Source organism: Acomys minous (genome assembly GCF_964271855.1).
Source record: "Acomys minous genome assembly, chromosome: 2".
Taxonomy (NCBI): Eukaryota; Metazoa; Chordata; class Mammalia; order Rodentia; family Muridae; genus Acomys; species Acomys minous.
This window is the reverse complement of record NC_140484.1, coordinates 36,812,526-36,824,720: the sequence shown is the minus strand read 5'-3', so window position 1 is coordinate 36,824,720 and position 12,195 is coordinate 36,812,526. Positions and strand designations below refer to the sequence as shown.

At 43.4% G+C, this 12,195-nt stretch overlaps 1 protein-coding gene across 1 annotated transcript in view; it reads right to left on the bottom strand.

The window, feature by feature from the left end:
- Positions 1-10,896: 10,896 nt before the first annotated feature.
- The window catches only part of LOC311579548 (uncharacterized protein), a 50,220-nt gene continuing 48,921 nt past the window's right edge, over positions 10,897-12,195 (bottom strand). Inside the window, exon 8 of the mRNA XM_084750233.1 lies at positions 10,897-10,942. Within this exon, the coding sequence (XP_084606359.1) occupies positions 10,909-10,942 (34 nt within the window). The 3' untranslated portion in view covers positions 10,897-10,908. The remainder of the gene's footprint in view (positions 10,943-12,195) is intronic.

Sequence of the window (12,195 nt, the reverse complement as noted above, 5' to 3'; positions counted from 1 at the left end):
TGTCCCCCATCCCCCACCCCCAAACTAAGTCCTTGGAAAGCCAGGGCATGTTCTGAGGACCCAGCAGAGGGCCTCACGCTGAATGAATGAAAGCCCTTGGAAAATTCCCCACTGAGCAGCATTAACACGCATCACCATATAAACCAGAACTTGCAAAGCACCATAAATAAATTATATAAGCAAATTCCCCTGAGGATAGAGCATGTTCATAATGTACATTCAGATTTGCAATGGATACAGAGCCACGTTGGAGGAAACCGGAAGGGTTTCTCAGAAATAGTGAGATTTGAACTCAAATATTTCTCAAGAATATTCTAGTAGAATTGGTGGAATGTCAAGGTAGAGGGGAAATTCTACAAATAAAGGCATAATCTGTTTTAGGTTTTTGTTTTGTTTTGTTTTTAAAGTCGTAGTAACATGAAAATGCTACACACTCTGGGATGCTCCAGGGCTGGAGCACACACCAACCTGCAAGATGTAAAAAGAAACAAATCCAGGAAATCCAATCTGGGCTAGAAATAAAGATGACCTGAAAGGGCAAACAATAGAAAAAGTGAGTATGAGAAATAGATAGGACCCACTAGGGGGATTAAAAAGGCTGAAGAGTGGGGCTGGAGTCATGGCTCAGTGGTTAAGAGCACTGTTTGCTCTGCCAGATGTCCTGAGTTCAAATCCTGGCAACCACATGGTGGCTCACAACCATCTATAATGAGATCTGATGTCTTCCTCTGGCATACAAGAACACTCATATATATAATATATATATATTAAACAAATAAATTTTTTTTTACAAACTGAAGAGTATATATGTGGAAAAATCTTCTGGGTGAACATACCAGAGAGGAGACACTAACACTAAAAGGAAAAGCTGAAGATGACTCCAAGGCCTTGAGTCTCAAAAGTGATCCTAGAAATATAGAGAGTGCATCCAGGCATGGTGGCACTTGCCTTTAATCCCAACCTCGGGGAGGCAGGGGCAGGCAGATCACTATGAGTTTAAGGCTAGCCTGGTCTGCAGAGTGAGTCCAGTACAGCCAAGGCTACACAGAAAAACCCTATCTCAAAAAACAAAATAAAAAAAAAAAAGAAAAAAGAAAAAGAAATATAGAAACATATATAGTGCAATTGTGTGTTGTCAGTGTAAGCCAATACACTTTTTCCTAATGGATGAGTAAGTATGCAAGTAAACCATAAAACAAAATCAAGTGAGTGATTAATTGAATAAATGAACAAATGACGACAGCCCTTGACCCAAACAGTGACAAGAAAACACAAGACCAAAGTCAAAGATACATGAGACTTTTCACTTGAAATTTGATCTGAGCTGAAACATATTTGGGGACTATGGCCAAGAGTGCTTTAGTCACCAAGGTGTCCTTCCCTGTGTGATATGTCTGACTAAGTCCTCTGTAGTAGCAGACAATGAAAAAAAAAAAAGCAACAGTTGTCCCTATGGGATATTTCAGGCATGTCCTGAAAGCTCACTTGCATAAGAAGTAACTATAAAGGGGTCTCAATGGAAGGGCCCCCATGTCACCAGGTGCTTATGAGCAGCTGACAGCAAGATATGCTAACTGAGAGACTGGAAACTGAGAGCATCAAGCCACGCAATCCATAGCCACCCACCCCTTGTAGAAGAGACAGCCTAGGGAGCCAGTGGGCCCTTCCCTACAACACCTGGAGGCCTAGAGCCTTCCCAGAATGACCTAAATTACACTGTTCTTGCTTATGGTTATCTCTGCCCATACCCTCACACTCTCAAATTCATTTACTTCAAAAACTTTGGCCTGTCTCACCTTGCTTATTTATGTATTTATTTGATTGGTTGGTTGGTTTGGTTTGGTTTTGGGGGACAGGCTGTCTCTACATAGCCCTGGTTGTCCTAGAACTCCCTATGTAACCCAGGCTAGCCTCAAACTCACAGAGATCTGCCTGCCTCTGCTGCAATTAAAGGGGCACAGCACCACACCTGGCTGACCTTGCTTATTTAGTGAGCACAACCATGTCCTATTCCATAACGTGTTTTCCCTACTTCACAAAGAAAACTGATCTCTGCTGTCCTTGTATCAGTTTCACCAAGGGACCCGGTTTGCTCAAGAGGAAGTATCTGCACTAGGTAGGAAGGAGAGTAGGTAGAGGGACGGAGTCTATTAACACACACAGCCACAAACATGTGTGTCACACACATTCCCACACACACATGCACATACTCGCAGGCACACGTGTACACACACCACACACACACACACACACACACACACACACACACACACACTACTATTTTTGCTTTCTTTTTTTATTGTTTTTGAGTAAAGGGTCTCACTCTATAACTCTGGCTAGCCCCAACTTAGAGTAATCTTCCTGCCTCACTCTCTCTTAGATGCCGAGATTACAGACATGAGCCACTACAGCTAACATTATAGATACGTTCAATAACTTCTTTTCCTCAGAGTTCATATATATAGCCCAGACAAAAGCAGGCAACTAATGCATCCCACGTCCCTGGCTTCTAGAGACTAGAAGAGCTGTTTCTCGGTTTCCTGTAGTAGGCTTTCAAGCCGACTTGTCTCTGCTCTCTGAGCTTCTATGCTAATGGTGGAAGCTCCTGGTGGTTCAGTTTTATTCAATCAATTTTGCTGGGCCATTAGCTCAGTCTGCAGTGGACGAAAAGCAGGTCAGCTCTATCATGTTATACAGACACTTCAAAAAAAAATTCCAAAAACCAGTCTGATCTCCTTCCTAGGTCATTCTCTCAATTTCTCTGTCTGCTACAGGGGCTTACAGATTGGAGTAGGCTCATAAATCCTAAATTTCTTCATTAATAATCATTTACTGAGAGGCACGGAATGCTAGGAATGTTTAGGGGGTTGGGGAAAAGTAAGGTTTGTACAATTATTGAAAGAGGATCACAGAATGACTAAAGCTCACCCACTGACACCAGAAGAAGGACCCAGGAAGGCCAGGTTAAGACCCAACAGGACCCCATGCAGGCTGTCAAATGGAAAGCCTCTGTCTGCAGAGGAGCCGCAGATGACAGCTGTCTGCAGCTGGTACCACAAGCAGCAGGCAAATGCTCATCGCTCTCTGCAGCTGCTAACAAACACACCAAAGTCAGACAGTCAGACCCTGAATTAAGCAAGGCAAGCTATTCCTGACGCAGACAGTGGGAAGAGTCTGCCCCTTGCAGGTCTCCTGGAAAACAGTGGTGACATGGGTAAGCTGTGCCTGCAAATGGGAGCCTGGTAGCCACCCTCCAATTGTCTGGAAATCTGTCTCCTGCTCCACTGCCTGAAGAGACTGTCTGCTAATAGGAACGCCACCCATATGAAAGCAAGCGGCCCTGACTGTCATCATGGCTCTGTGGGGTTGACACATTGCACTCCATCACAATAGGTGGGTGCTCTAAGTGAACAGAATTCATGTACTATTTTTCAGATCACAAGCTGCTGATCCATATGCACAATTGTCACATATCTTGCCTTTTCTAGGGAATTCTTTGACTCCTCTGGAGTGATCTTGCTCCCGCTATTTCTTTTATTTATTCATTTTTATGGATGTGGGTATTTTGCCTGCATGTATGTCTATGCACCACCTTTACATACGGTGCCCATGGAATACAGAAGAGTATATTAGATCCCCTGGAACTGGAGTTACAGATGGTTGTGAAATGCCATGTGGATACCAGGAGTCAAACCCAGGTTGCCTGGAAGAGCATCCAGTGCTATTAACCTCTGAGCCATCTCTGCAGCCCCTTTATTTCTAATTATGAAACTGTTGAGCATACATAAACACAGAAAGAAGAAAGTAAACATCTTATATACCGTCCATTTTTACAACAATTATCAACCTTTTGCTGTTTGCTTCTTCCATCTCCATATGAGTTTTTCTGAAGCCATATTAATCAAAGCGCTTCTGTTCTGTAGATTTTAACATCTATCTCCCAAGAATAATGACATGACTCTTCTATGATGGCTGTAGTGTTGTCATGCATAAGGAAGCAACAACAATCCTAATGTCAAATAACAGCTAGTCCAAGTTAAATTTCATAATTGCTCCCAGATTCACTTCTGTGATTATTTTTTTTTCTAAGCCAATACATTTGACTGTCACAGTTCTTTAGCCTTTTGGACAACAGCTGCCCCCACAGCGTACTCTTAATTACCATGAAATTGAGTTTTCAAAGACTGCGGGCCAACTGTCTTGTTGACAAGCCCACATTCTGACCCATGTGGTTGGTTCCCATTCTCTTGGCCATGTCCTCTAGTTTCTATATGTCCTAAAAAGCCAGTAGTTAGATCATACTTGGGTTAAACAAATCTGATTAGAATGGGGCCATTACCCAGTGGTAGAGTATGTGTGTAGCATACACAAGACCTCAGGTTCAAAGCCTAATGACACACACAAAAGAGAGAGAGAAAGAAAGAAGGGAAGGAAGGAAGGAAGGAAGGAGGAGAGGGAATGGAAAGTAGGCTTGTTCAATAAGAATACTTCACAATTATCTTCCACACTTGGGTGTCACACTAGGAGGCCACCAAGTTAACTGTTTCCCATTGGAAATGATGCTGCCTTGACCACATGCTTAACGTGGCCACCCCCAGGTTTCTACCGTGTAAAGATACAGTTTGCCTTATAATTCATATGAAAACTCATAGGTGATATTTGGGGTCACATGACTATTATTTCTCAATGAACTTCTGAAGGACTATTTCAGTACTGAGATACTTCGGACCCTGCCAGTCATTCGAAAACTCCCTTTCAGAGCTACCTAATCCAAAAGGTCAGTCTTAGCTCTCACGTCTATGTGAGACAAGACGCACATCAGATCTGCTAGTCATTGCCAACAAAGGTTGAGTACAGCAGCTTCCTCCCTCAGGGCTAGGTGAAGCTGTGTATGCATGCCCTTCTCTTCCTATCTTCCCCAAATTTACAGACTCCTCTCAACACGCAGCTCACCCCAGGAATGGCACTTCACAACTGGCCCAGCATCTTCTGCCTCATAAGTCCCTGGACAGAACTGAGTCCATTCTCTCCCTGCTGAGACCCATGCTACAGAGCAAGGAAGCACACAGGATGGATCTGATGAGTCTCCCTTTCTGGCTACTCTTTTTTTTTTTTTTTCTTGTCTTACTGCATGTGCTTTAGTTCTTTGAACAACCAGAAAACCTAAAGTTTCTGCTAATGAGCTCAATGATTTCCAACATCTAAAAAGACCCAAATAGAGCAGCTCGTATTAACTATCTTGCCCTGTCCACTAAAGAGAACAGTACTACACTCTCAGTGACATGCCAGGGCATGCTTAATTGGGAGCATGCAAAATTGCCCCAATTTTGTAGATTTTGTTCATGTGAATAATTCACCTATTGCTGATTTCAGACTATTAACCAAGGTTAAGTCTTGACACCATAATCAGCTGGCCCGGTAGCATAACACAGCTCTAGCAGATGGCAGTGTTTATGATAATTGCCTCCTTTTCTTCATGATTTTGTGGCATAAATGTTCATCTTTTAAAACTTGAAGTTAAAGCTCCCTTTCCTTTAGGTAATTAGAATAATATTGAGCTTTTATGCCAATACTTCATATGTGAATAAAAGCAATGATGCTCAAAGTAACTACAGTATAATTTTCATGAAGGCCCAGGGCGGTATGGAATTAGATCACTATTCACTTGGGCATTTGGACTGTTTACAGATCAGGGCTATTAAACATAGTAGTGAATATTCTGTTGAATCTACACTTCTGATTTGAGTCTCTGATTAAGTCTGATAAGTGTAGCTTCACTTTAGTGGATTACAGAAACTTCTAGAATAGTTTACCAAATCATCTTCCTTCCCCACTGTGTCTGAAATTTTGCTCTGCTCCATGTTGTCAGTTCTTGTCAGTCTATTTAGTGTTAGCCTTTGTAGAAAATGCATAATGACGGTTCACTGTGTTTTATAGTTTATTTTTTTCTGATTGCCAATTAGCATATTGTCTATTGTTTTGGGTCATTTGAATTTCTCCTGCATTTCAACTGCCTGTTTCTCCCATGCCTGGGATTTTCAGGGGTATTTTCACATCTTCAGACAGGAGCCCTCTGCCAGCTTCTCCATGGTTTCTCTTTTCAAATCCTGTGTCCTTTTATGAATATGCATTCTTAACTTTCCCTTTATGTTTAGAGCTTTTTGTAGTCTCCTCTAAAAAAGAAATCTACTCCCAATAAAAAATAGAAAAATTCAAAGTAGAAACTAGAGATTACTACTGAAATGTGAAGAAGAGAGGGCCTGCCTTATACAGCAGCTTCTGCACCCTGCTCAGAGAAGCCAGGCTCACAACTTAAAGGGGAAATGTCCTTCCATGAGTGTCTCTGTAGGTGACAGCTACATCTGTCCTTCTCAAGAAGTTCCACCTTCCAGGACCCAAAATTATTGCTGGGCCTCTATATAGAGGAAAATACAAGCTCAACTTAATCTCTGTTGAACCCTCCTATAGACTGTCCTTTATCTCATACCTGTAATGATCTTGTGTTTACATGATATACATCTGTTTGGGTGTTTTTATAGGTGAGGACTTTCTTCATAAAGTTATTTGTGAGTCTTATGTCTATATGTGTTATAATAAATTAAGTTTGCCAGAAACATGCATACTGTCGTACGTAAATAATTACTTTGAAGCAATTTAAGAGCATACGAGAGCTCTAAGTAAGCCAGGCATACTGGGTTATGTGCACAGACAGCACTGCCCTCCTGGGAGCTAGCATTCATTAGGCATCTGTAAGTGGGAGATGCTTTACACACAGCATGCCTATAGTCCAAGAAGTTCTGCCAGGCAGCTTCTATCAACTCCAACTTGATGAAAAGATGAAGGCTCAAAACTGTTGTGGCCACTCAGTGTGTAAGGTAAAGCATTTGCCCCACAAGATCTAAAGATCAGAATTCAGCTCCCCAGAACTGACATAAGAGCCAGATGGATGTGGGCAGCCTGCCTGTGATCCCAATCCACCAGAGGTAGAGACAGGAAGTGCTCAGCACAAGCTGGCTAGCCAGACTAACCAAAACAGTGAAGTTCAGGGTCTGTGACGGACCCTGCCTCAATATATAAGATGGAGAGGGATTAAGAAAGACACGTGAAACCAATGCCAGGCTTCCACTACATATATGTGCACCTACACCATATACATACATACACACACACACACACACACACACACACACACACCAATAACAACAACTAAAATGTCCGATGTTGCAAGTCTAGCAAAAAAAAAAAAAAAATGAAACCAAACTACAAACCCAATTCTCTAGAGCATCAAAGCCCATGCTTTCCCACTACTCTGCCTCTCCAAGTACATCCAAAGTCTGGCCTTGGATTCTCTAACGCTTTGCCAGAGAGTGGCTCTTCAAATAGGGCTCATTTCATAGAACTGACCAAGGAACCTGAGGTGCTTTGAATGAGATGCTCCCCATGTTCTCAGGCATTTGAATAGTTGGTACCCAACAGATGGTGTCCCTCACCACCCCCACGCCCAGCACATATAGAAGATGTGGCCTTGTCAGAGGAAGTATGTCACTAGAGGCAGGCTTTGAGAGTTTAAAGGCTCTTGCCATTTCCAGCTTGCTCTCTCTACATCCTGACCGCCTTCTCAGGGTGGAAGCTCACAGCTGGTCTTGCTGCCACGCCTGCCCACCCCACACTTCCTAGTCCCCTGGCACCGTAAACCAAAAATAAACTCTTTCTTCTATCGCCGCCTTAGCCATGGTGTTTTATCATAGCAATTGACACATATCCAAAGTGAATAAAATAGTGTCATCACAGACCTCTACGTACAACATTTATTTAGGCAAAACAATGCTCGGTTTTAGTGCTTATTTTCTCCAAATACCTTTGTAAGAAGAATATATAGATTTAAAACTTGAATAAGGTACTTTGGGGTGGTAATTTAGAAACAAGGATGACAGGTAGGGGAGGGAGGACCAAAAGCCATAAATGTCCATTTCCTGAGCTTGCTGTTAATCTAACTTGAAATGTGTAGGTGTTTCCTGTTTCCACATCACAAAAGAAGGACCACAACATCCCATTACTTACACTTTTGACAACACCCAATCCATCTAATCCGACTCACCTCTTGGAAAGCCAGGGTTCCTCTGAACAAGCCAAGAGATGATAAATGGGGGACGAAGCTTTCCTGACTGCACCTCGTTCATCATGTCTCCCAGGACGGCAGACCCGGGGGAGCAGACACATTCCATGTGGCAGACTGGAGGAAGCAGGCATCCAACATGGCTTCCCCCTGCCTCCTAAGCTTCTGACTACAGGATCACCATCCTCTTTCCCTCCTATTCAGCTTGTTAGTGCCAGAACCTCACCTTTTCCTCTCATCGAGTCTGGTCACGTGTCTTTCGAATTGTCTACTTTCTCGAACTAGAGAAAAGACAGGCCGTGTTTCCTAAAGTCTGTGACCCAGCCAGCCAGCTCAACATGTGTTTTCTCATTAAAGAGCTACAACAACCCTATGAGGTAGGCATTAGTGTCCCCTTTTAATGGAATGGTATTTCTTGCTTGGGAACACAGTGTCAGGGGGCAGCATGGAGATGTAACCTCATGTCTGCAGTCAGAAAGCCGAACAACTCTTGACCCTCCTGAAGCGCACTCTCCTCAGTTCTGTGTAGGCCATGGGAAGCAGCTTGGAACCAAACAATTTAGACTTCCAAAGATTTTTGAGCCAGGAAAAAAAAAAAAAAGCCTGATCAAATAAATCATCTACTTTCAAGGGCTTCTCATCTCGCCTGTCAGCCGTGACTTTTTCTTCCTAAGCCAAGCCATTCTGTGGTTGCAGCACTCTGACTTACGGAGGCATATCAAAACTCAGTAAGAGCCCAGGCACTGTGGTGCATGCTATTAATCCCAGAACTCAGGAGGTGGAGGTAGATGTATCTCTGTGAGTTCAAGGCCAGCCTGGTAGCCAAGGTTATATTAACTCTCTCTCTCTCTCTCTCTCTCTCTCTCTCTCTCTCTCTCTCTCTCTCTCTCTCTGTCTCTCTCTGTCTCTCTCTCTGTCTCTCTCTCTCTTTGTCTCTCTCTCTGTCTCTCTCTCTCTCTCTGTCTCTCTCTCTGTCTCTCTGTCTCTCTCTCTGTCTCTCTCTCTGTCTCTGTCTCTCTCTCTCTCTGTCTCTCTCTGTCTCTCTCTCTCTCTGTCTCTCTCTCTCTCTGTCTCTCTCTCTCTCTCTCTCTCTCTCTCTCTCTCACACACACACACACACACACACACACACACACACACACACACCACCTTGAGCCTAATGGTTGAGCAGCCACCTAGAATGCCCAAGGCCCTAGGTTCACAACCCAACATGACAGGAGGATAAAACCTCAAAGGTGGAGGCACTCACAGTTTCATATATCTGTCATGCCAACCTTCAAGAGGATAATTCAAAAGGATCACTTAAGCCTAGGAACTTGACACCAACCTGAGAGCAGTGTAAGTGCATCTCTCAATAAGCAAACAAACCCTCAGTCATGTAAAGTGGCATTATGATAGAAGGCAGCACTAAATCTGCCTAATTTCAACTAAATATTTACACACTGCTGTCTTCTCTAACATTTTGTCTCTAAGTGCTGCTATGAGTGTTATAGCTCTGGTTGCCACAGTGTTACCTTGAAGCCTCTGAGCTGCTCCAGCCTTCTTCCTTCACAGACAAGTCAAGTCCAGCAAGGGTGAGTGATGTGCCTAGCCCATGAGCTGCTATGTGGTTTTTCTGCCCTCTTCTAAAGCACATATTTACCCTTGCCTCAATGTCATAATTATTACGGATTTGAAGCAAATATGAAGTCTTGCTCCTAGAGTCTCCTGGCTTCTCTTCCTGTTGCCCTTTTCTTCTGCTGGGGGCTCTTGGTGCTACCTTCTCCCTTGGAAGACCTTCCCCCACCCCACTGAGAGCTTTTTCACCAGCTGTCTTAAGTAGGGTTTTTATTGCTGTGATGAAACACTATGACCAAAGAGCAAGCTGGAAAGGAAAAGGTTTATTTGGCTTATATTTCCACATTGTAGCCCATCATTGAAGGTAGTCAAAACAACTCAAACAGCGCAGAAACCTGAAGGCAAGCCCTGATGCAGAGGCCATGGACAGGCGCTGCTTACACTGGCTTCCTCTACATGGCTTTGCTCAGCCTGCTTTTTTTTTTATAGAATCCAGAACCACCAGCCAGGCTGGGCCTTCCCCCATCAGTCCTCAATTAAGAAAATGCTTTACAGGCTGGTCCACAGCCTGATCTTATGGAGAAATGTTCTCAATCAAAGTCTGAGATAGATGGCTCAGCTGTAAGAGCGATGACTGCTCTTCCAAAGGTCCTGAGTTCAATCCCCAGCTACCACATGGTGGCTCACAACCATCTATAATGCCATCTAATGCACACTGTATACATAATAAATAAATAAATAAATCTTTTTTTAGAAAAAAAGTTTCTTCCTCTCAGATGGCTATAGTTTGTTTCAAATTGGCATACAACTAGCCAGCACAACTTACCCCTTGTCAACTTGACACACAAACATATCACTGGTAAGCCACAACTTTTCCTTCTCTGTTCATTCCCAAGACCACACATCACAAGACATCACAACATAAAACATTTTACAGACTTGAGAAGTCCCACAGGCTTACAAATTCAAACACGTCAAAAATCATTTCTTTGAAAAATACCCAGTCTCTATTAAAATCCAAATTCTCTGTAAAACTCCAAAGTCCCCTTTTTTAAGAGTTTAAACTCTCAATTGTGGGCTCTAGTAAAATAAAATAATAAATTAAGTACTTTGTTAATTCAGTAGGGAAGAACTTGGACACAGTCACAATCTGAACAAATCAAAACCAAACTCCAACAGCATAAATAACTCAGTGTCCAATGTCTAGGATTTACTCACCATCTGCGAGGCTCCTCCTAGGGGCTTGGGTCAATTCTTTGGCTCCGCCCTCTGCAACACACACAGCTTGCCTTCTAGGCTCAGGCTGGCTCCACTCCACTGTTGCTGCTGTTCTTGGTAGTCATCCCGTGGTACTGGCATCTCCAAAATGCTCGGGTCGCCTCAATGGCAACTGGGCTGCATTTTCACAAATACCCTCTCATAGGCTCTCTTCATGGTGCCAAGCCTCAACTTCTTTGTATGACCCCTTCAGTCCTGGGCCTTCAACTGCTACTAAAGCTGCACCTTCACCAGTGACCTCTCCTGGTCTCTCACAGTTCCCAGCCTCAATGGCTCTCCATGACCCCTTTATGCCTCCAAAAGCAATACCACCTAGCGACTCGTATGCTACCAAGTCAGCTGCAGCATGAGGTATAAGCGTGACCACCTGTGGAACACGGCTTCTATGTGCTGACTCTCTGGAAACCCTTCCCAGAAGATTTCACCTCAACGATGCCGATCTCTTCTTAATTATCACTTATTTCTCACCTCCATCTAACCATTGTCAGGTATTCCGGAAAAGCAAAGGTTTCTCTTTAGTAGTTCTGGTAAGTTGTTAATCACAGCTGATTCTCCCGCCCTAGCTAACTAAAACCTTAATTCAAAATAACAAATGGCTCTCATGGAGTCTTAAACTCCCCTCTGAAGTTTCATAAGCCAGGCCTCTATCTTCTATGACCGGTTTCCCTCACCTTTCATATTTTCCAAATTCCCACAGAACACCTCACCAAGCACTCAATTTTTCTTGCACAAAGTTCCAAAGTTCTCCCAGAATCTTTCCCAAAACAACATGTCAAGTCTATCTCAACAACACCCAACTCCTGACACCAACTTGTCTAAATTAGGGTTTTTATTGCTAAGATGAAACACCATGACCAAACATCAAGTTGGAGAGGAAAGGGTTTATTTGGCTTTCACATTGTAGTCCATTACTGAAGGAAGCCAGGACAGGAACTCAAACGGCAAGAAACTGGAGGCAGGCGCTGATGCAGAAGCCATGGAGGGGTGCTGCTACTGGCTTGCTCCTCACGGTTTGCTCACTCTGCTTTCTTATAGCACCCAGGATCGCCAGGCCAAGGATGGCACCACACACAATGGGCTGGGCTCTCTCTCATCAATTACTAATTTCAAATAATGCTTTATAGGCTGGCCTCAATCTTATGGAGGCATTTTTCCAATCGAGGTTTCCTCCTCTCAGATGGCTATAGTTTGTGTCAAGTTGGCATAAATCTAGCCAGCATACCAGCCATTGACAAAGACATTCA